General features: G+C 48.8%; 1 protein-coding gene across 1 annotated transcript in view; it reads left to right on the top strand.

Annotated features, from left to right (window-relative positions):
* pde2a (phosphodiesterase 2A) overlaps positions 1–22,592 on the top strand; it is a 284,382-nt gene that overhangs the window by 145,216 nt on the left and 116,574 nt on the right. Inside the window, 4 exon segments of the mRNA XM_078222653.1 lie at positions 740–814; positions 9,625–9,666; positions 13,877–13,945; positions 14,995–15,125. Of these exon segments, the coding sequence (XP_078078779.1) occupies positions 740–814; positions 9,625–9,666; positions 13,877–13,945; positions 14,995–15,125 (317 nt within the window).

The raw sequence follows: 22,592 nt of genomic DNA, 5'->3' as shown, positions 1-22,592 counted from the left end.
AAGGATTTGCGAAGACCTTACAGGGCTTCCATATGAATGGCAATGCCAAGTCCATATGCTCATTCAACATGAGTATGTTTGTATTGCTTGGCAGTTGACTGTTAGTCCCCATCAACTGGTGCATTCTCCATGGGAATGCCTCCACCAATCAGAGTCCACTTGCCAAACAATCAGCACTCTTTCCTCATGCAGTATAAATGTATAGGGCGGGAATTTACAGCCTCGCTCACCCCGAAACCATAATATCCCTCCCAAGGTCAAAGGACCTTTCCACTGTCCGCCCCTCGCCCGTTTTCCGCGGCAGGCGGGGCGGTAAAATTCCGGCCATTGTCTCCCTTAGAATTGTATTCTTATGAAATATTCTGATGAGTACAAGGTGAAAGCTTCAACAAAAATGGGGAAGCGATGGGTGAGTGATCACTTTTGCAAAGAGGCTTGTCAGTGGATTGAACGCAGGTTCACTCAGATGATTCTGTGGGGATATTAGTTACGATGGATAACGTGGCTCTTTTCATTGGAGTAAAGATGAGCACTTGGCCGATGTGTGGGGTGGGGGGGTGGGGGGCGGGTGGGGGGGGGGGGGGTGTTGGGGGGGGTGGTCGGGGGGGGCGGTGGTGATGGGGAGGGTGGGATAGATTGTAACTGCAGTGCCCTGTGCTCACACTCCGTGACACTGTTTCAATGCTATGAATGCCGTGTAGGAAATGACTAACGCAAGCTTGTTCTGCTCTCCCTCCAGTTGCAACAGGAGACTCAGTCGATGTGTTGCTGCATGCTGGTGCTATCGGAAGACAACAGCCAACTCTTCTGCCGGGTCAGTGTTGGGCTTGGGCTGGTCAGAATGTCTTTGTAATTAGAACAAAGAACAAAGAGTGCAAAGGACAGTACAGCGCAGGAACAGGCCCTTTGGCCAACCAAGCCTGCACCAACCATGTTACCCAATCTAGACCAACCACCTGTATCCCTCTACTCCCTGTCTGCTCATGTGTCTATCCAGATAAGAAACTCTGGACAGGGGAACAATTTCACACTGTCAGTTGTGACCTCGTGCCTGTTGTGGCTCACTGAGCTTCCAGGCTCTCACTCCCCAATTAGAGAGGTTGTGGAGTGGAAACACTCAGCTCCCAGACCGGGGGACTGACTGGGTGCTGCACTATTGGGGGCGATTTCGAGAAGACATTAAACCAAGGTCCCATTAGCGGCTGAATGGTGTTAACACTGCTACCTCACAGCGCCAAGGACCCGGCCTCGATTCCCGGCTTGGATCACTGTCTGTGTGGAGTTTGCACGTTCTCCCCGTGTCTGCGTGGGTTTCCTCCGGGTGCTCCGGTTTCCTCCCACAGTCCAAAGACACGTGGGTTCGGTGGATTGGCCATGCTAAATTGCCCTTTAGTGTCCAAAGATATGTAGGTTTGGTGGATTGGCCATGGTAAGTGTATGGGGCTACGGAGATAGGGCGGGGAGGGGATGGACCTAGGTAAGATAATCTTTCAGAGAGTCGTGCAGACTTGATGGGCCAAATGGCCTTCTTCTGCACTGTTGGGATTCTATGATTCTGTAGTGGGAGTGTGGAAAACGCTAGTTAGACCACAGCTGCAGTTCTGGTCACCGCATTTGGAAAGCGATGGTCACTTTGAAGAGGGTACAGGGGGGCTGCTGGGACAGGAGGATTTCAGTCATGAGGAAAGATCAGACCTGCTGGTTTGTTTGATCTAGGGTAGAGGAGACTGAGGGGAAATGCACGAGATGATCAGGGAGATAGATGGAGTGGATGAGAAGGGTTTCTTCCAATCATTTGAGGAGTCTCTAACTGATGGGCATGGGGATGGGGTAAAAGGGAGGAGGTTTAAAGGAGATTCGAATCTTCTGAACCAGAGGATTATGGGTAATCGGCAACTCTCTGATTGACAGGTGGATAGAGGCAGAGAGTGCCAGAATATTCTCAGATTTAGGACTGAGTTGAGGAGGAACATCTTCACACAAAGGGTTGTGAATCTGTGGAATTCCCTGCCCAGTGAAGCAGTTGAGGCTACCTCATTGAATGTTTTTAAGGCAAGGATAGATAAATTTTTGAACAGTAAAGGAATTAAGGGTTATGGTGAGCGGGCGGGTAAGTGGAGCTGAGTCCACAAAAAGATCAGCCATGATCTTATTGAATGGCGGAGCAGGCTCGAGGGGCCAGATGGCCTACTCCTGCTCCGAGTTCTTATGTTCTTATTTCAAAAATACTTGGAAATGCACTTTGTCACAAACAGGGCGATGGACAAGGAGCTGGAAAGAGTGGGATTGGGTGGGAGGGCTACTTGTGGGTCAGTATTAACGCGATGGGCTGAATGGTCTGCCACTATGTTTGAAATTTAAATCATTCTCTGATTTTCCTGTTCTGAGATGCTCAAAGATGGCATGAGGTGATTTCAGTGGGTGAGAAGGGGTGGGTCAGTAGGGAGGGTACACCTGGAGACTCTGCTGCCAATCTCTATTCTCAATCAAATCACTTCAAGCGCATCATCTGGCCACTTTAACAATGCTGATTGCAGGATCTTCCTGTGCACAAATTAGCTGAAATGTTTCCAACAGCACAATAGTGACTGCCTGCCAGAACATCCTTCTTTAGATCTGGAATGGGCCGATGTTCAAATTCCAGGTGGAAATGTTGCTGTTTCCATCTCGCTGTTGACGCATTTATCAAAATCACTTCAGAGGCGTCACTTGGTAGACCCCATTCTGTACCTGTCCTGGGAGTGTTTGATGGGGACAGTGGAGAGGGAGCTTTACTCTGTATCTAACCGCGTGCTGTACCTGTCCTGGGAGTGTTTGATGGGGACAGTGGAGAGGGAGCTTTACTCTGTATCTAACCCCTTGCAGTACCTGTCCTGGGAGTGTTTGATCGGGACAGTGCAGAGGGAGCTTTATTCTGTATCTAACCCCGTGCTGTACCTGTCCTGGGAGTGTTTGATGGGGTCAGTGTAGAGGGAGCTTTACTCTGTATCTAACTCCACGCTGTACCCGTCCTGGGAGTGTTTGATGGGGACAGTGTAGAGGGAGCTTTACTCTGTATCTAACCCTGTGCTGTACCTGTCCTGGAAGTGTTTGATGGGGGACAATGTAGAGGGAGCTTTACTCTGCATCTAACCCCGTGCTGCACCTGTCCTGGGAGTGTTTGATGGGGACAGTGCAGAGGGAGCTTTACTCTGTATCTAACCCCGTGCTGTAGCTGTCCTGGGAGTGTTTGATGGGGACAGTGTAGAGGGAGCTTTACTCTGTATCTAACCCCGTGCTGTACCTGTCCAGGGAGTGTTTGATGGGGGACAGTGTAGAGGGAGCTTTATTCTGTATCTATCCCCGTGCTGTACCTGTCCTGGGAGTGTTTGATGGGGACAGTGTAGAGGGAGCTTTACTCTGTATCTAACCCCGTGCTGTACCTGTCCTGGGGGTGTCTGACTCACTCTGGATGCCTGAGCAGTGTTCTAAAGCAGCAAGATCTTTCATTGAAAGCTGTTGTGGCTGTTGCTATGACAATTCTATCCACGTTGCAAGGTTAATTTATAATGAGTCCTCAGTGTCTATCTGAAGGAGCTGTGAAGTTGAATAGGAAAAGCTTTCATCAGTTTTAAACGTGTTACTTTATTTGTTCTTTTAGAGGAAGGCACACTCCAATCATAGCTGAGCTCTTACAATGAATACAGTCATTAACATTCTTCAGATAAAGTGCTTCTTCATTCAGCATGGTTGAGAATGATACTCAAGGCCAACCTCTCAGCAGAACCACACTGCACACCGGCACATACATCTTCCAGTCTCCTCTTTTCTGCTTCATAATGGTCTCAGCAGCTGTCTGCCCCTCTGCTCCTGATTCAAATCTCCCAGGACTAACCAATGCACTGCCTGACAGACTCAGTAAGAATGCCGAACAGGTAGTGGAAAGGATTCTTAACAGAGAAGACAGAGAAGTAATGGCAGAAGGGTATTTATCTGACTGGAGATCTGTGACTCGTGGTCATAGAGTCATAGACAAATAGAGGTTTACAGCATGGAAACAGGCCCTTCGGCCCAACTCATTCATGCCGCCCTTTTTTTAAAACCACTAAGCTAATCCTAAATGCCCACATTTGGCCCATATCCCTCTATACCCATCTTACCCATGGAACTGTCTAAATGCTTTTTAAAAGACAAAATTGTACCCGCCTCTACTGCTACCTCTGGCAGCTTGTTCCAGACACTCACCACCCTCTGTGTGAAAATATTGCCCCTCTGGACCCTTTTGTATCTCTCCCCTCTCATCTTAAACCTTTGCCCTCTAGTTTTAGACTCCACTGCCTTTGGGAAAAGGTGTTGACTATCTACCTCATCTATGCCCTTCATTATTTTATAGACCTCTATAAGGTCACCCCTCAGCCTCCTCCGCTCCAGAGAAAAAAGTCCCAGTCTATCCAGCCTCTCCTTATAACTCAAACCATCAAGTTCTGGGAGCATCCTAATAAATCTTTTTTGAACTCTTTCTAGTTTAATAATATCCTTTCTATAATAGGGTGACCAGAATTGCACACAGTATTCCAAGTGTGGCCTTACCAATGTCTTGTACAACTTCAACATGATGTTCCAACTCCTGTATTCAATGTTCTGACCAATGAAACCAAGCATGCCGAATGCCTTCTTCACCACTCTATCCACCTGTGACTCCACTTTCAAGGAGCTATGAACATGTACCCCTAGATCTCTTTATTCTGTAACTCTCCCCAATGCCCTACCATTAACTGAGTAAGTCCTGCCCTGGTTCAATCTACCAAAATGCATCACCTCGCATTTATCTAAATTAAACTTCATCTGCCATTCGTCAGCCCACTGGCCCAATTGATCAAGATCCTATTGCAATCCTGGATAACTTTTTTCATTGTCCACTATGCAACCAATCTTGGTGTCATCTGCAAATTTACTAACCATGCCTTGTATATTCTCATCCAAATCATTAATATAAATGACAAATAACAGTGGACCCAGCATCGATCCCTGAGGCACACCGCTGGTCACAGGCCTCCAGTTTAGAAACATAGAAACATAGAAGGTAGGAGCAGGAGGAGGCCATTTGGCCCTTCGAGCCTGCTCTGCCATTCATCACGATCATGGCTGATCATCCAACTCAATAGCCTAATCCTGCTTTCTCCCCATAACCTTTGATCCCATTCGCCCGAAGTGCTATATCCAGTTGCCTCTTGAATACATTCAATGTTTTGGCATCAACTACTTCCTGTGGTAATGAATTCCACAGGCTCACCACTCTTTGGGTGAAGAAATGTCTCCTCACCTCCGTCCTAAATGGTCTACCCTGAGTTCTCAGACTGTGACCCCTGGGTCTGGACTCCCCTACCATCGGGAACATCCTCCCTGCATCTACCCTGTCTAGTCCTGTTAGAATTTTATAAGTCTCTATGAGATCCCCCCTCATTCATCTGAACTCCAGCAAAAACAATCCTAACCTTGTCAATCTCTCCTCATACATCAGTCCCACCATCCCCGGAATCAGCCTGGTAAACCTTCGCTGCGCTCCCTCGAGAGCAAGAACATCCTTCCTCAGGAAAGGAGACCAAAACTGCACACAATACTCTCAGTGTGGCCTCACCAAGGCCCTGTATAATTGCAACAACACATCCCTGCTCCTGTACTCGAAACCTCTCACAATGAAGGCCAACATACCATTTGCCTTCTTTACCGCCTGCTGCACCTGCATGCTTACCTTCAGTGACTGGTGCACAAGGACACCCAGGTCCCGCTGCACACTCCCCTCTCCCAATTTACAGCCATTCAGGTACTAATCTGCCTTCTTGTTTTTGCTTCCAAAGTGAATAACCTCACATTTATGCAAATTATACTGCAGCTGCCATTGATTAGCCCACTCACCCAACCTGTCCAGATCATTCTGAAGGATCTCTGCATCCTCGTCACAGTTCACCCTCCCACCCAACTTGGTATCATCTGCAAACTTTGAGATGTTATATTTTGTTCCCTCATCCAAATCATTCATATATATTGTGAGTAGCTGGGATCCCAGCAACGATCCCTGTGGCTCCCCACTAGTTACTGCCTGCCAATTTGAAAAGCACCCATTAATTCCTACTCGTTGTTTCCTCTCTGCCAACCAGTTTTTTATCCAATTGTGGTTGTAGAGGGTTGTTTGAAAAACAACCCTCCACAACCACCCTCTGTCTTCTGTCATTAAGCCAAGTCTGTATGATTTTTCTGCCATGAAGGGAGTGAATGTTTGTGGATGTGGTGCCAATCTAGCGGGGCTGCTTTGTCCTGGATGGTGTCAAACTTTTTGAGTGTTGTTGGAGCTGCACCCATCCATGCAAGTAAAGAGTATTCAATCACACTCCTGACCTGTGCGTTGTAGATGGTGGACAGGGATCAGTGCTGGGACCTCTGTTGTCTGTAACAAATGATTTGGAGGAGAATGTTGGTGGTCTGATGAGTACGTTTATGGAAGACGCATAGATTGGGGGAACTTTGGATCGTGCGGAGGATCACCAGAGGATACAGCAGGAGCACAGTACTCCCACTTGGAGTACTGTGCTCAGTTCTGGTCGCCTCATTACAGGAAGGATGTGGAAAAGATTGAAAGGGTGCAGAGGCGATTTACAAGGATGTTGCCTGGATTGAGTGGCATGCCTTATGAGGATAGGCTGAGGGAGCTCGGTCTTTTCTCCTTGGAGAGACGTAGGATGAGAGGAGACCTAATAGAGGTATATAAGATGTTGAGAGGCATAGATCGGGTGGACTCTCAGAGGCTTTTTCCCAGGGTGGAAATGGCTGCTACGAGAGGACACAGGTTTAGGGTGCTGGGGGGTAGGTACAGGGGAAATGTTAGGGGTAAGTTTTTCACACAGAGGGTGGTGGGCAAGTGGAATCGGCTGCCGTCAGTGGTGGTGGAGGTAAACTCAATAGGGTCTTTTAAGAGACTCCTGGATGAGTACATGGGACTTAATAGGATGGAGGGTTATAGATAGGTCTAGAAGGTAGGGATATGTTCGGCACAACTTGTGGGGCCGAAGGGCCTGTTTGTGCTGTAGTTTTCTCTGTTTCTATGTGATATCGACACGGAATCTTGTGCAGAGAAATGGCCGAAGGAATTTCATCTGGACAAATGCGAGGTGATGTATTTTGGAAGGACTAATGCAGGCGGGAAGTATACAATAAATGGCAGAAGCCTTAGAAACCTGAGAGAAATCAGGGGGGCAAAAAGGGGACACGAGATTGCTTTGGCAGATAAGGTAAAGGAGAATCCACAGATCTTGTACAAATACATAAAGGGCAAAAGAGTAACTAGGGAGAGAGTAGGGCCTCTTAAGAGTCTGATCACGACAGAATATCCGGAGCCGGTAAGATCTCAAGAGGTGAGAAATCGGGCCGATTTCCGAGTTCTCTTACCAGCTTACTCCATCCATTGGGCAGCGGTGAGCAATGGATGGTGTTTCTCTGCAGTGGAATTTTCCATGTGTTAAGACACAGTCACACAGTGAGTTCCGGCCAAGTTGTGGTGACAGGTTATATTCCCTTCTGAAGCCTTGGGGTGGGGGTTTGGGGTGGGTGAGGGGCATGGTGAGGTTTTGATTTGATTTGATTTATTATTGTCACATTTATTAACATACAGTGAAAAGTATTGTTTCTTGTGCACTATACAGACAAAGCGTACCGTTCATAGAGAAGGAAAGGAGCGAGTGCAGAATGTAGTCTTACAGTCATAGCTAGGGTGTAGAGAAAGATTAACTTAATGCGAGGTAGGTCCATTCAAAAGTCTGACAGCAGCAGGGAAGAAGCTGTTCTTGAGTCGGTTGGTACGTGGCTTCTGACTTTTGTATCTTTTTCACGATGGAAGAAGGTGGAAGAGAGAATGTCCGGGGTGTGTGGGGTCCTTAATTATGCTGGCTGCTTTGCCGAGGCAGCGGGAAGTGTAGACAGAGTCAATGGATGGGAGGCTGGTTTGCGTGATGGATTGGGCTACATTCACGACCTGTTGTAGTTCCTTGCGGTCTTGGGCAGAGCAGGAGCCATACCAAGCTGTGATACAACCAGAAAGAATGCTTTCTATGGTGCATCTGTAGAAGTTGGTGAGAGTCATGGCTGACATGTCGAATTTCCTTAGTCTTCTGAGAAAGTAGAGGCGTTGGTGGGCTTTCTTAACAATAGGTCGGCATGGGGGGACCAGGACAGGTTATTGGTGATCTGGACACCTAAAAACCTGAAGCTCTCGACCCTTTCTTGTTGGTGTTGGGAGGGATGAGGGGCAGGGTGGGAGTGGGCACAACCTCAGGCGAAAGGGACGATCCTTTAAAACAGAGATGAGAGGGAATTTCTTCAGCCAGAGAGTGGTGAATCTGTGGAACTCTTTGCCGCAGAAGGCTGTGGGGGCCAGGTCATTGAGTGTCTTTAAGTCAGAGATAGATAGGTTCTTGATTAATAAGGGGATCAGGGGTTATGGGGAAAAGGCAGGAGAATGGGGATGAGAATCATATCAGCCATGATTGAATGGTGGAGCAGACTCGATGGGCCGAGTGGCCTAATTCTGCTCCTATATCTTATGGTCTTATGGTCTAATGAGTGTTGGGGACAGGGTGGTGAGAGGCAGGGTGGTGAGAGGCAGGGTGGTGAGGGGCAGGGTGGGTGTTGGGACAGTTGGGGGTAGGGTTCTCCAGCGACACTGCAGATCTCTATCTTCCTTCCATTCCGTTTCAATTGACAGCGGGGTTTGGACTCCCAACACCTCCAGTTGCTAACTCTGCTCAGGTGCCTTCATGGGGGTTGGATCATCTGACCTCCTGCCTGGAACTACACCCTTCCCGCCCCGCCACTTATACCATTGGTCCATCCCACACGCATGCTGTCTCCCTCGGGCCAATTCGTTATCCAATTGGATCCATAACAGAGAGAACTTGCATTTCCTCAGCGCCTTTCCAAACCTCAGGATGTCCCAGAGTGCTCCACAGCCAATGGAGTGTGGTCACTGATGTAATGCAGGAAACAGGGCAGCCAATTTGCGCACAACAAGATCCCACAAACAGCGATGTGAGAATGGTGATTTGTTTAATTGGTGATGTTGATTGGGGGATAGAGATTGGCGGAGACGCCGGGGGAGAACTCGCCTGCTCTTCTTCCAAACCGTGTTGCGTCACTTCCCACCTGAGAGCGCAGAGAGGGTCACAGTTTAGCATCTCACCCCAAAGTCAGCAGGTCCGACAGTGCAGCAGCGACTGCCCCATGCCACTGGAAAAGGGGCCTACATGTGACCCCGGAGCCACAGGAATGTGGTTGACTCTTCAACCCAAAAGGAAAAATGCTGGAAAATCTCAGCAGGTCTGGCAGCATCTGCAAGGAGAGAAAAGAGCTGACGTTTCGAGTCCAGATGACCCTTTGTCAAAGCTTGACTCTTAAATGCCCACGAGAATGGACAATAAATGCTGGCCAGCCAGCAACACTCACATCCCATAAATGAATACAAAAAGATGTCCCTCATTCCTCATAAATCTCCTCTATATCCTCCCCCACGTGATCACATCCTTCCGGAACATGGTGACCTTGCGACCTTCTGAATAAATGTTCTAACTCATTCCTCCCATTCTCTTTCTGCGTTAGGTTGTTGGAGACAAGATCCTGGAAGAAGAGATCACTTTTCCGGTGAGTTCTTGACCAACTGACTTCTGTTCCGTCACAGTTGAGTTATATTTGACTTACTAACTCCACCCCAGTCTCTGAGTCAGCTCAGCGTCCGTGGCCTTTGTGAGGCCTGGCCGTGTTAACACCCACCCCTCAGCCTGAACTCAGCTAACACTCTGCTGCCGGTGCCTTCACTCACACCAAGCCTCAAGTCATCCTGTCGCTCCCGCGTGGGGGATCTTCCAGTCCCGCTGACAGCCAGCCCACCCCCCTACCACGGGTTCCCCAGCAGTGAACAATGGGAAAAGCCATTTGTGATTATCTCAGCCAGGCTAATGAGGTTGCCTTGCTAGAGTATGAAATACCGCATGATTCCGACCTCCTTGCGGGAGTTGCCCGTCTTTTACCAGGACCTCCTTACGGTCTGGAACGCGGTCGCCTCGCGACGCAGCTCTCCCCCGTCAGGAGTAGCGGCTCTCGTGCGAGAGCTGCTGCTCAGGAATCCGCACCTCCAGCCTTACAACTTCAGGTGGCTGGCGGAGAGGAGGGCCGTGGACGCCGGGGTGACCAGGATCGGGGACGTGCTGGATGGCGGAGGGGCGGGCTGGATGAGCCCCCACGTGCTGGCTGAGCGCGCGGGGGTGGCCGTCTGGCGCGCGGCCAAAGCCATCCAAGACCTTAGGACGGTCGTGATCGGCCCCAAATGCGCACGCGGTCTGGAGGCGGTGCAGGCGTGCGGTGGGATCCCGCCCGAGCGTTCCCCTGCTCGGACGGAATTTCACATTGGCCCAAAGCCTAGACCTCCCCCCCCCCGGGTCAGGTGCCCCACTGCGTGAGCCGCCTCGCGGAAATGCCCTCCGTGCCCTTTTCCACCACGCGGAGGCGTTTCCTGTACGGGCTGCTGCTGCACACCTTTCACTACCGCGTCCTCGCCCGTCGCCCGGATACACCTTGGCGGGCCTTGTTGCCGCCGGGCGGCGGAGGTCCCCAGTGGAGGTCCCTCTACGGAGGGATCTCCCCCAATTATCTCGGGGACCTGGGGTGGAGGGTGCTGCACGCAGCAGTGCCGTACAACCGTAGGTTTTTCCGGTTCACGGGCTCCCGAGACTGCCCTTTCTGTGGCCTCGTGGAGTCCGTGGACCATGTCTACGTTCTGTGTTTTAGGCTGCACACCCTTTTTGGTTTCCTCAAACACCTTTTACTGATGTTTTGTTTGCACTTCAGTCCCACGCTCCTGATCTACGGGCACCTGGTGCGGAGAGGGGCGGGTCGGGATGCCGACCTCCTCGTGAACCTGCTCCTGGGCCTGGCGAGACGCGCCATCAATAGGTCCAGGCAGCGGGCGATCGACGGGGCCGTCCATCCCGACTGTCTGCCCCTCTACCGCGGCTACATTCGCGGCCAGGTGTCCCTGGAGAGGGACCATGTGGTGTCCACGGGCGCGGTTGACGCCTTCCGTGACCGCTGGGCGCCGCAGGGGCTGGGGTGTATTATCGACCCCGATAATCACCTTTTGGTTTGACGTTTTAAGTTTCCTTTCGACTTTGTTTTTGGTTCGGGCTGTTCCCCCTTTTCTTTTGGGGAGCTGCGCCTTTTAATTTGTCCCTAAGTTAATTTGAGTTTGTTTATTATGTTGGTACCTTAAAAGAGATACCTGATGAATCTTAATTGATGGGTAAATCAGGGAGCCTCATGCTCCCTATTTAAAGCAGGTGTGTCAGAATCCCAGCCTGCATTCAGCAGGGAGTAACTGGAGAGCTGGCTGTTGGGGTCTTTTAAGAGACTTCTGGATGAGTACATGGGATTTAATGGGATTGAGGGCTACAGATAGGCCTAGAGGTAGGGATATGATCAGCGCAACTTGTGGGCCGAAGGGCCTGTTTGTGCTGTGGCTTTCTATGTTCTATGTTCTATGTTCTATGTACAGGTGTATGGTGTAAATAAAGTAACTTGGTGGCGGGACGTTTGCCTCCGTGGAGATATTACACCATTAGAATCATAGAATCTCTACAGTGCAGAACGAGGCCACTCGACCCATCAGGTCTGACCACAATCCCACCCAAGCCCTATCCCCATAACCCCATGCATTTACCCTAGTTAGTCCCCCTGACACTAAGGGGCAATTTAGCATGGCTAATCCACCTAACCCGCATATCTTTGGCCTGTGGGGGGAAACCGGAGCCCCTGGAGGAAACCCATGCGGACACAGGGGAGAACGTGCAAACTCCACACAGACAGTGACCCAAGCCGGGAATTGAACCCGGGTCTCTGGCGCTGTGAGGCAGCAGTGCTAATCACTGTGCCACCGTGCCGCCCATTGACAGTGACACGACCAGAAGATCCCACTGCCGGCAAATGGCGGGCCACATCCACTGCTGCCGAATCACCTGATGAAGGGGCAGTGCTCCAAAAGCTTGTGGCTTGTGCTACCAAATAAACCTGTTGGACTTTAACCTGGTGTTGTGAGACTTCTTACTGTGCCCACCCCAGTCCAACGCCGGCATCTCCACATCATGGCCAAACACAGTGGGCTGGGCAGGAGGGGAGGGGGTGCAGGAGAGTCCATGACCCCCCCGCCCGGTCACACTGCCTTCCCTTCAAGCAGCACTTTGATCAGAAAATTCTCATCCTTGCTTTCAAATCACTCCATGGCCTCACCCTCCCTATCTCTGGAATCTCCTCCAGCCCCCACAACCCTCTGAGATCTCCACGATCCTCCCATTCTGCCCCCCTGTCCATCTCCAATCATCATCATTCCCCCGTAATTCTCTCCTGAAACCTCTTGGCCTTCCCAACCCTCTCCTCCTCAAAGACACTCCTTAAAGCTTTCGGTCTAATTGGTTAACAGGGAAGGCGATGGTCTAGTGGTATTATCGCCAGACTATTAATCTGTAATTTTCTGGGAACCCGAGTTCAAATCCGGTGGAATTTGAATTCCAACAAAAAAAATCTGGAATTAAGAATCTACTGATGACCATGAAACCATTGTCGATTGTCAGAAAAACCCATTTGGTTCACTAATGTCCTTTCGGGAAGGAAATCTGCCGTCCTTACCCGGTCTGGCCTACATGTGACTCCAGAGCCACAACAATGTCGTTGACTCTCAAATGCCCTCCAAGGGCAACTAGGGATGGGCAATAAATAAGCCAGCAACACCCATGTCCCACGAATGAATAAAACAAAATATCCTTAAGTGACTCAGGGTCAAACTTTATCTTATAATGTTCCCCTGAAGCCCCTGTGATATTTCATTACATTCGAAGATGGAATGTACTGTCTGAATGTGTGGTGGAGACAGATTCACACAGTGAGTGGTTAGGATCTGGAATGTACTGTCTGAGAGTGTGGTGGAAACAGATTCACACAGTGAGTGGTTAGGATCTGGAATGTACTGTCTGAGAGTGTGGTGGAGACAGATTCACACAGTGAGTGGTTAGGATCTGGAATGTACTGTCTGAGAGTGTGGTGGAGACAGATTCACACAGTGAGTGGTTAGGGTCTGGAATGTACTGTCTGAGAGTGTGGTGGAGACAGATTCACACAGTGAGTGGTTAGGATCTGGAATGTACTGTCTGAGAGTGTGGTGGAGACAGATTCACACAGCGAGTGGTTAGGATCTGGAGTGTACTGTCTGAGAGTGTGGTGGAGACAGATTCACACAGCGAGTGGTTTGGATCTGGAATGTACTGTCTGAGAGTGTGGTGGAGACAGATTCACACAGTGAGTGGTTAGGATCTGGAATGTACTGTCTGAGAGTGTGGTGGAGACAGATTCACACAGCGAGTGGTTAGGATCTGGAATGTACTGTCTGAGAGTGTGGTGGAGACAGATTCACACAGCGAGTGGTTAGGATCTGGAATGTACTGTCTGAGAGTGTGGTGGAGACAGATTCACACAGTGAGTGGTTAGGATCTGGAATGTACTGTCTGAGAGTGTGGTGGAGACAGGGTCAATCGAGGCTTTCAAAATGGCAGTTGGATGATGTGAAAAGGAAGTCGGTTCAGGGTTATGGGGAGAAGGCGGGTGAATGGCTCCAAGTGCATTGATTCATTTTCAGAGCTGGTGGAGACACAATGGGCCAGAAGACATTCTTCTTCAGTGCGGTAATGTTTTTGAGATTCTGTTGTGGAAATGTGATGAACAATTGGCCGATAGCGAGGCTGCCAGCGGGGATCAGCTGTCGAGTTACTCTCAATCTTCTCAGCTTTATCTTGTCTTTCTTGTTTGGCAGCTGTCGTTTTCTGAGTTTGAACAGTCAGAGGGAAACAGTAAATCGATGACACTGAATGACATCACTCTGGTAAGTGTTGCCTGATCTTCAGTCTTTAAGCAATTCTTTGCGGGATCCCTGTCATCAGCAGGTTTATTTATAAAGAAATTTATTCATTTACTGGATATGGGCATCACTGGCTGGGCCAGCATTTATTACCCATCCCTAATTGCCCCTTGAGAAGGTGGTGGTGAGCTGCCTTCTTGAGCCGCTGCAGTCCACGTGGTGTAGGTACACCCACAGTGCTGTTAGGGAGGGAGTTCCAGGATTTTGACCCAGCAACAGTGAAGGAATGTTGATTTATTTCCAAGTCAGGATGGTGAGTGGTTTGGAGGGGAACCTCCAGGTGTTGGTGTTCCCAGGTATCTGCTGCCCTTGTCCTTCTAGGTGGTAGTGGTCATGTGTTTGGAATGAGACTTGGTGAACAAAGAACAAAGAACAATACAGCACAGGAACAGGCCCTTCGGCCCTCCAAGCCTGCGCCGCTCATGTGCCCATTCTTTTGTATCCCTCTATTCCCAGTCTGTTCATGTGGCTATCTAGATAAGTCTTAAGCGATCCCAGCGTGTCCGCCTCAATCACCTTGCTTGGCAGTGCATTCCAGGCCCCCACCTGGAGTTAAGAGTTACAGAACCAAGGTGGATGGAAGGGGTTAAGATGCAGATAATCCCATGGTCACTTGCTGCAGTGAATTTTGTAGATCATAGAACAAAGAATCATAGAATACCTGCAGTGCAGAAAGAGGCCATTTGGCCCATCGGATAAGAGTCAATTTAGCATGGCCAATCCACCCAACCTGCACATCTTTGGATTGTGGGAGGAAACCGGAGCACCCGCAGGAAACCCATGCAGACATGGGGAGAACGTGCAAACTCCGCACAGACAGTGACCCAAGCCGGGACTCGAACCCGGGACCCTGGCGCTGTGAGGCAGCAGTGCTAACCACTGTGCCACCTTACTTACACCTCGGAAATAGCTGACTGGCCGTGAACACTTTGTGATGGTCCGGATGTTGTGGAAGCTGCTGTCGAAATGCATGTTCCTCCTTTCCTTCACATCTCTCTCCAATCTTCTCCTAGGACCAGCACCAGCGACTCAACAACATCCTCGGATTCGAGGTTTACTCCATGTTATGTGTTCCTGTCATCTCGAGAGCAACCTCGCAGGTAGTCGCCATGGGCTGTGCATTTAACAAGCGATCAGGCCATTAGTGAGTACAACGTCGCAATTGAAATGTTTAAAGAGGCCATAAAAATAATGCAACCAAAGCACTGGGCTTACCTTCTGACGGATTGGGATTGAAAAGCAGAGAGAGGTTATTGTTCACCCGTTTCCAGCCTTGGTCACAACTTGGGGCGTGGCGCATAGGCTCCGCCTTCCATCTTATAAAACAAGTGAGAAGTCTCGCAACACCAGGTTAAAGTCCACCAGGTTTACTTAGGTATATAGGGCGGCACGGTGGCACAGCGGTTAGCACTGCTGCCTCACAGTGCCAGGGTCCCAGGTTCAATTCCAGCCTCAGGTCACTGTCTGTGTGGAGTTTGCACATTCTCCCCATGTCTGCGTGGGTTTCCTCCGGGTGCTCGGGTTTCCTCCCACAGTCCAAAGATGTGCGGGTTAGATCGATTGGCCATGTTAAATTAACCCTAGTGTCAGGGCGATTAGCAGGGGTTATGGGAATAGGGCCTGGGTAGGATTGTGGTCGGTGCAGACTCGATGGGCCGAAAGGCCCCCTTCTGCACTGTAGGATTCTATGATTCTTCTATGATTCTATTTGAAATCACGAGCTTTCGGAGCACTGCTCCTTCCTCAGGTGAGTGATTTAACCTGGTGTTGTGAGACTTCTTACTGTGCCCAACCCAATGCCGGCATCTTCATCTATAAAACAAGGGTCACTGGAAGGCCGTAAAATCCCACCCCTTATAATTATCCTGAAAGATTGAACAGATTGGAACTCTTTGTCCCAGAAAAGAGAAGGTCCAGAGTTCTTGGAAACTGCATGACTAGGGACGTGGAGTGGGTTTTAAACTAAATAGAGGGAGGGTGGTTCTGGAGAGGGGATGCCTCGGCTTCCAAAGCAAAAGGGTACGGCAGCATTGCAGAGCAGCTATTTTGGTAATGAGACCCAGAGTGTGACAGGAAGGGACAGAGTGTACAAACATAAAAATACAAGCAACAAATAGGGTCCAAAAGGCAAACAATGGTAACCAGGCAACATTAAAGACTCTTTATTTAAATGCATCGAGTATTCAGGACAAAATAAATGATTTAACAGCACACATTGAGGCAAGTGGGTCTGATCTTATAGCCATTACAGAGACAAAGAACAAAGAACAAAGAACAATACAGCACAGGAACAGGCCCTTCGGCCCTCCAAGCCCGCGCCGCTCCCCGGTCCAGGATTGAATCCTGAATCCAGGATCCCCGCCCAATTTTCCAGCCTATCTACATACCAATATCCTATCCACCGAGCTGTCCCTCACAGCTACGATGCTTTGTTCATTACAACCTATTAACTCACCCCCACCCCCCCATTCCAGACCATGTGATCTCCAGGGAGAGGCGAAAACCCAGAGTGAAAAACCCCAGGGCCAATATGGGGAAAAAAAAATCTGGGAAATTCCTCTCCGACCCCCTGAGGCGATCGAAACGAGTCCAGGAGATCACAATGGCCCCGATCGGAAAATGCTTCCCAACCCTAGTCATTTCCACTTCCACGAACACCATATGAATTCCCTGCCCCCGAGACAGGTTCCCAACTATCCGCAGTCTCACTCTGTACTGGCACCAGCAAGATGATTGTAGAATGAAGCCTTGAAACGAGAAACCAGGAACAATTAGCCCGCGCCGCTCCCTGGTCCAAACTAGACCACTCTTTTGTATCCCTCCATTCCCACTCCGTTCATATAGCTGTCTAGATAAGTCTTAAACGTTCCCAGTGTGTCCGCCTCCACCACCTTGCCCGGCAACACATTCCAGGCCCCCACGACCCTCTGTGTGAAATATGTCCTTCTGATATCTGTGTTAAACCTCCCCCCCTTCACCTTGAACCTATGACCCCTCGTGAACGTCACCACCGACCCGGGGAAAAGCTTCCCACCGTTCACCCTATCTATGCCTTTCATAATTTTATACACCTCTATTAAGTCTCCCCTCATCCTCCGTCTTTCCAAGGAGAACAATCCCAGTTTCCCCAATCTCTCCTCATAACCAAGCCCCTCCATACCAGGCAACATCCTGGTAAACCTCCTCTGTACTCTCTCCAAAGCCTCCACGTCCTTCTGGTAGTGTGGCGACCAGAACTGGACGCAGTATTCCAAATGCGGCCGAACCAACGTTCTATACATCTGCAACATCAGACCCCAACTTTTATACTCTATGCCCCGTCCTATAAAGGCAAGCATGCCATATGCCTTCTTCACCACCTTCTCCACCTGTGACGTCACCTTCAAAGATCTGTGGACTTGCACACCCAGGTCCCTCTGCGTCTCTACACCCTTTATGGTTCTTCCATTTATCGTGTAGCTCCTCCCTACATTATTCCCACCAAAATGCATCACTTCGCATTTATCAGGATTGAACTCCATCTGCCATTTCCTTGCCCAAATTTCCAGCCTATCTATATCCTTCTGTAGCCTCTGACAATGTTCCTCACTATCTGCAAGTCCTGCCAGTTTTGTGTCGTCCGCAAACTTACTGATCACCCCAGTTACTCCTTCTTCCAGATCATTTATATAAATCACAAACAGCAGAGGTCCCAATACAGAGCCCTGCGGAACACCACTAGTCACAGGCCTCCAGCCGGAAAAAGACCCTTCCACTACCACCCTCTGTCTTCTATGACCAAGCCAGTTCTCCACCCATCTAGCCACCTCCCCCTTTATCCCATGGGATCCAACCTTTTTCACTAGCCTACCATGAGGGACTTTGTCAAATGCTTTACTAAAATCCATATAGACAACATCCACGGCCCTTCCTTCGTCAACCATTTTGGTCACTTCTTCAAAAAACACCACCAGGTTCGTGAGGCATGACCTCCCCCTCACAAAACCATGTTGACTATCGTTAATGAGTTTATTCCTTTCTAAATGCGCATACATCCTATCTTTAAGAATCTTCTCCAACAACTTCCCCACCACGGACGTCAAGCTCACCGGCCTATAATTACCCGGGTTATCCTTCCTACCCTTCTTAAATAACGGGACCACATTGGCTATCCTCCAATCCTCTGGGACCTCACCTGTGTCCAGTGACGAGACAAAGATTTGCGTCAGAGGCCCAACGATTTCACCTCTCGTCTCCCTGAGCAGCCTTGGATAGATTCCATCAGGCCCTGGGGATTTGTCAGTCTTTATATTCTCTAACAAACCTAACACTTCCTCCTTTGTAATGGAGATTTTCTCCAACGGTTCAACACTCCCCTCCGAGACACTCCCAGTCAACACATCCCTCTCCTTAGTGAATACCGACGCAAAGTATTCATTTAGGATCTCCCCTACCTCTTTGGGCTCCAAGCATAAGTCCCCACTTTTGCCCCTGAGAGGTCCGATTTTTTCCCTTACAACCCTTTTGTTCCTAACGTATGAATAAAATGCCTTGGGATTCTCCTTAATCCTGTCTGCCAAGAACATTTCGTGACCCCTTTTTGCTCTTCTAATTCCCCGTTTGAGTATTTTCCTACTTTCATTATACTCCTCCAGAGCTCCCTCCGTTTTTAGCTGCTTGGACCTAACATACGCCTCTCTTTTCCTTTTGACCAGTCCCTCAATTTCCCTGGTTATCCACGGTTCTCTAATCCTACCCTTCCTATCCTTCTTTTTTACAGGCACATGCTTGTCCTGTAGCCCTAACAACCGTTCCTTAAAAGACTGCCACATACCAGATGTGGATTTACCCTCAAACAGCCTCTCCCAATCAAGAGCTGCCAATTTCTGCCTGATCCCAATAAAGTTAGCCTTCCCCCAATCCAACACCTTACCCTTGGGACACCACTCATCCTTTTCCATCACTATCCTAAAGCTAACAGAATTGTGGTCACTATTTGCCACATGTTCCCCGACCAAAACTTTGAAGACCTGACCGGGCTCATTCCCCAGCACCAGGTCCAGTATAGCCCCCTCTCTAGTTGGGCTGTCCCCCACTCTCTCCCCCACTCTCACTCCAGTTAAACAAAGAGACGTGGCTAGAAGGAGATCAAAACTGGGAACTAAATATTCAGGGGGTGTGTGACTTTTTGTAAGGACAGGCAGGAAGGAAAGGGTGGTGGGGCAGCTTTGTTAGTACGAGATGGAATAAGTATGATAGCAAGAAATGGTCTTAGATCAGGAGACGTACAATGATTGAATCATAGAATCCTTCCAGTGCAGAAGGAGGCCTTTCGGCCCATCGAGTCTGCACTGACCACAATCCTACCCAGGCCCTATCCCCAACAACGATCCCACCCTGGGCCTATCCCCGTGACCCCACATATTTACCCTGTTAATCCCCCTGACACTATTGGAGAATTTAGGATGCCCAATCCACCTAACCCGCACATTTTTGGACTGTGGGAGGAAACTGGAGCACCCGGAGGAAACCCACGCAGACATGGGGAGAATGTGCAAACTCCACACAGACAGTCACCCAAGCTGGGATTGAACCCGGGTCCCTGGTGCTGTGAAGCAGTAGTGCTGACCCACTGTGCCGCCCTAAATTCATAAGGGTGGAGATAAGAAATAATAAGGGGAAGAAGACACTGGTGAGAGTAGTCTATCGGTCCCCTAACAGTAACTATACTGTCGGACGCAGAATAAATCAGGAGACAATGAGGGTACGTAAGAAAGGCAGTACTTTAATCATGGGTGACTTTAATCTTCATGTAGATTGGGAAAATTATAATAGTAGAGGTAGCCACGAGGAAGAATTCATAGAGTTTATTCAGGACAGTATGTGGTGGATCCAATCAGGGATCAGGCTATTTTGGGTCTGGTAATGAGGCAGGTTTAATAAACAATCCCAGAGTAAAAGATCCCCGAGGAAACAGTGATCATAACATGGTAAAATAAGCATTTGTTTTGAGAGTGAGAATCTGGGTCAAAAACAACTGTGCGAAACTTAAATAAAATTAATTACAAGGGAATGAGGTCAGATTTGATTGGAGTGGACTGGGAAAGGAGTTTAGCAGGAAAGACGGTTAATCAGCAGTGACAAATGTTTCTGAAAATAGTTCATGACTCACAACAAAGATATATCCCAGTGAGGAATGAGGATTCTAGGAAAGGGATAAATCAACAATGGTTAACCAAGGAAGTTAAAGATTGTATTAAACTATGGTGGCATGTGGGCGGCACGGTGGCACAGTGGTTAGCACTGCTGCCTCACAGTGCCAGGGACTCGGGTTGAATTCCGGCCTCGGGTCACTGTCTGTGTCGAGTTTGCACATTCTCCCCGTGTCTGCGTGGGTTTCCTCCGGGTGCTCCGGTTTCCTCCCACACTCCAAAGATGTGCGGGTTAGGTTGATTGGCCGTGCTAAATTGCCCCTGAGTGTTAGGGGGACTAGCTCGGGTAAAAACGTGGGGTTATGGGGATAAAGCCTGGGTGGGATTGTGGTCGGTGCAGACTCGATGGGCCGAATGGCCTCCTTCTGCACTGCAGATTCTAAGATTCTATAGATCCTATGAAAGAATAAAGATGCAATGTGGCAAAGATTAGTGGTAAACCAGAGAATTGGAAAAGGTTTAAAAACCAACAAAAGATGACCAAAAATAATAGAAATAGAACATAGAACATAGAAAAGCTACAGCACAAACAGGTCCTTCGGCCCACACGTTGCGCCGAACATGTCCCTACCTACAAGGCTTACCTATAACCCTCTATCTTACTAACGTCCATGAACTTATCCAAAAGTCTCTTAAAAGACCCTATCGAATCCGCCTCCACCACCACTACCGGCAGCCGATTCCATGCCCCCACCACCCTCTGAGTGAAAAACTTACCCCTAACATCTCCTCTGTACCTACTCCCCAGCACCCTAAACCTGTGACCTCTTGTGGCAACCATTTCAGCCCTGGGTAAAAGCCTCTGAGAATCCACTCTATCAATACCCCTCAACATCTTATACACCTCTATCAGGTCACCTCTCATCTTCGCTTCTCCAAGGAGAAAAGACCTAGCTCTCTCAACCTATCCTCATAAGGCATGCCACCTAATCCAGGCAACATCCTTGTAAATCTCCTCTGCACCCTTTCTATGGCTTCCACATCCTTTCTGCAATGAGGCGACCAGAACTGGGCACAGTTCTCCAGGTGGGGTCTGACCAGGGTCCTATACAGCTGCAGCATTATCTCCCGATTTCTCAACTCAATTCCTCTATTGATGAAGGCCAGTATTCCATACACCTTCTTAACCACAGCCCCTACCTGTAACTCTGCTTTGAGCGTCCTATGAACCCGGACCCCAAGATCCTTCTGATCTTCCACACTGCCAAGTGTCTTACCCTTAATATTATATTCTTTCATCCTATTCGACCTGCCAAAATGAACCACCACACACTTGGAGAAGATAAACTGAGGGTAAACTCGCCGATGTGATGAATACGGACAGCGAGAGTTTCTTCAAATGTATAAAAAGGAAGGGAGAGGCCAAAGTGAACATTGGCCCCTTAGGGAATGAGACTGGGGAAATAATAATTGGGAATCAGGAAATGGCGGACATTGCGTCAGTCTCCACAGTGGAAAATACTGATAACATTCTGAAAGTACGAAATAATCAAGGGACAGAAGGAGGCAAGAAAATAGATACAATAATTATCATTAGAGAAAAAGTACTAGGGAAACTAATGGGGCTAAAGGCCGAAAAGTCCCCTGGGTCAGATGGGTTACATCCCAGAATATTAAAGGAAGTAGCGACAGAGATAATGGATGCACTGGTAGTAATCTTCCAATAATCCTTCAATTTTGAGAGGTCCCAGAGGATTGGAAAGCTTTCAATTTAACCCCTTATTCAAAAAGGGAGAGAGACAAAATCAGGTAACTATAGGCCCATATATACAGCTTACAACTATATATATATATATATACTATATACAGCTTAACATCTGTCACTGGGAAAATGTTCGAGTCCATTATAAAGGATATAATAACAGAGTGTTCAGAATTACACAATATAATCAAACAGAGTTAGCATGCCCGACCAATTCATTCGATTTCTTTGAGGTGGTAATGAGCAGGATAGATAGAGGGGAACTAGTAGATGTGATAGACTTAGATTTCCCAAAAAAAGTGTTCGATAAGGTACCTCTCAAAAGACTACTTAATAGATCATAGATCATAGAATCCTACAGTGCAGAAGGAGGCTATTTGGCCCATCGAGTCTGCACCGACCACAATCTCACCCAGGCCCTATCCCCATAACCCTAGCTACTCCCCCTGACACTAAGGGGCAATTTAGCATGGCCAATCCACCTAACCGCACATCTTTTAATAATACTCCCTTTTAATGAGATAAAGAGCCCATGGTGTTAGTATATTGGCATGGATAGAGGATTGGCTGACTGATAGAAGACAAAGAGTTGGGATAAGGCTGGCATTTTTAGGATGGTAACCTGTAACTAATGGAATGCCACAGGGATCAGTGCTGGGGACACAATTATTCACAATATATATTAATGCCTTGGACGAAGGAAGTGATGTGCTATTGC

This window comes from Mustelus asterias, chromosome 10 (assembly GCF_964213995.1).
Source record: "Mustelus asterias chromosome 10, sMusAst1.hap1.1, whole genome shotgun sequence".
Taxonomy (NCBI): domain Eukaryota; kingdom Metazoa; phylum Chordata; class Chondrichthyes; order Carcharhiniformes; family Triakidae; genus Mustelus; species Mustelus asterias.
The sequence above is the reverse complement of the archived record's forward strand: the minus strand, read 5'-3'. Positions and strand labels throughout refer to the sequence as shown.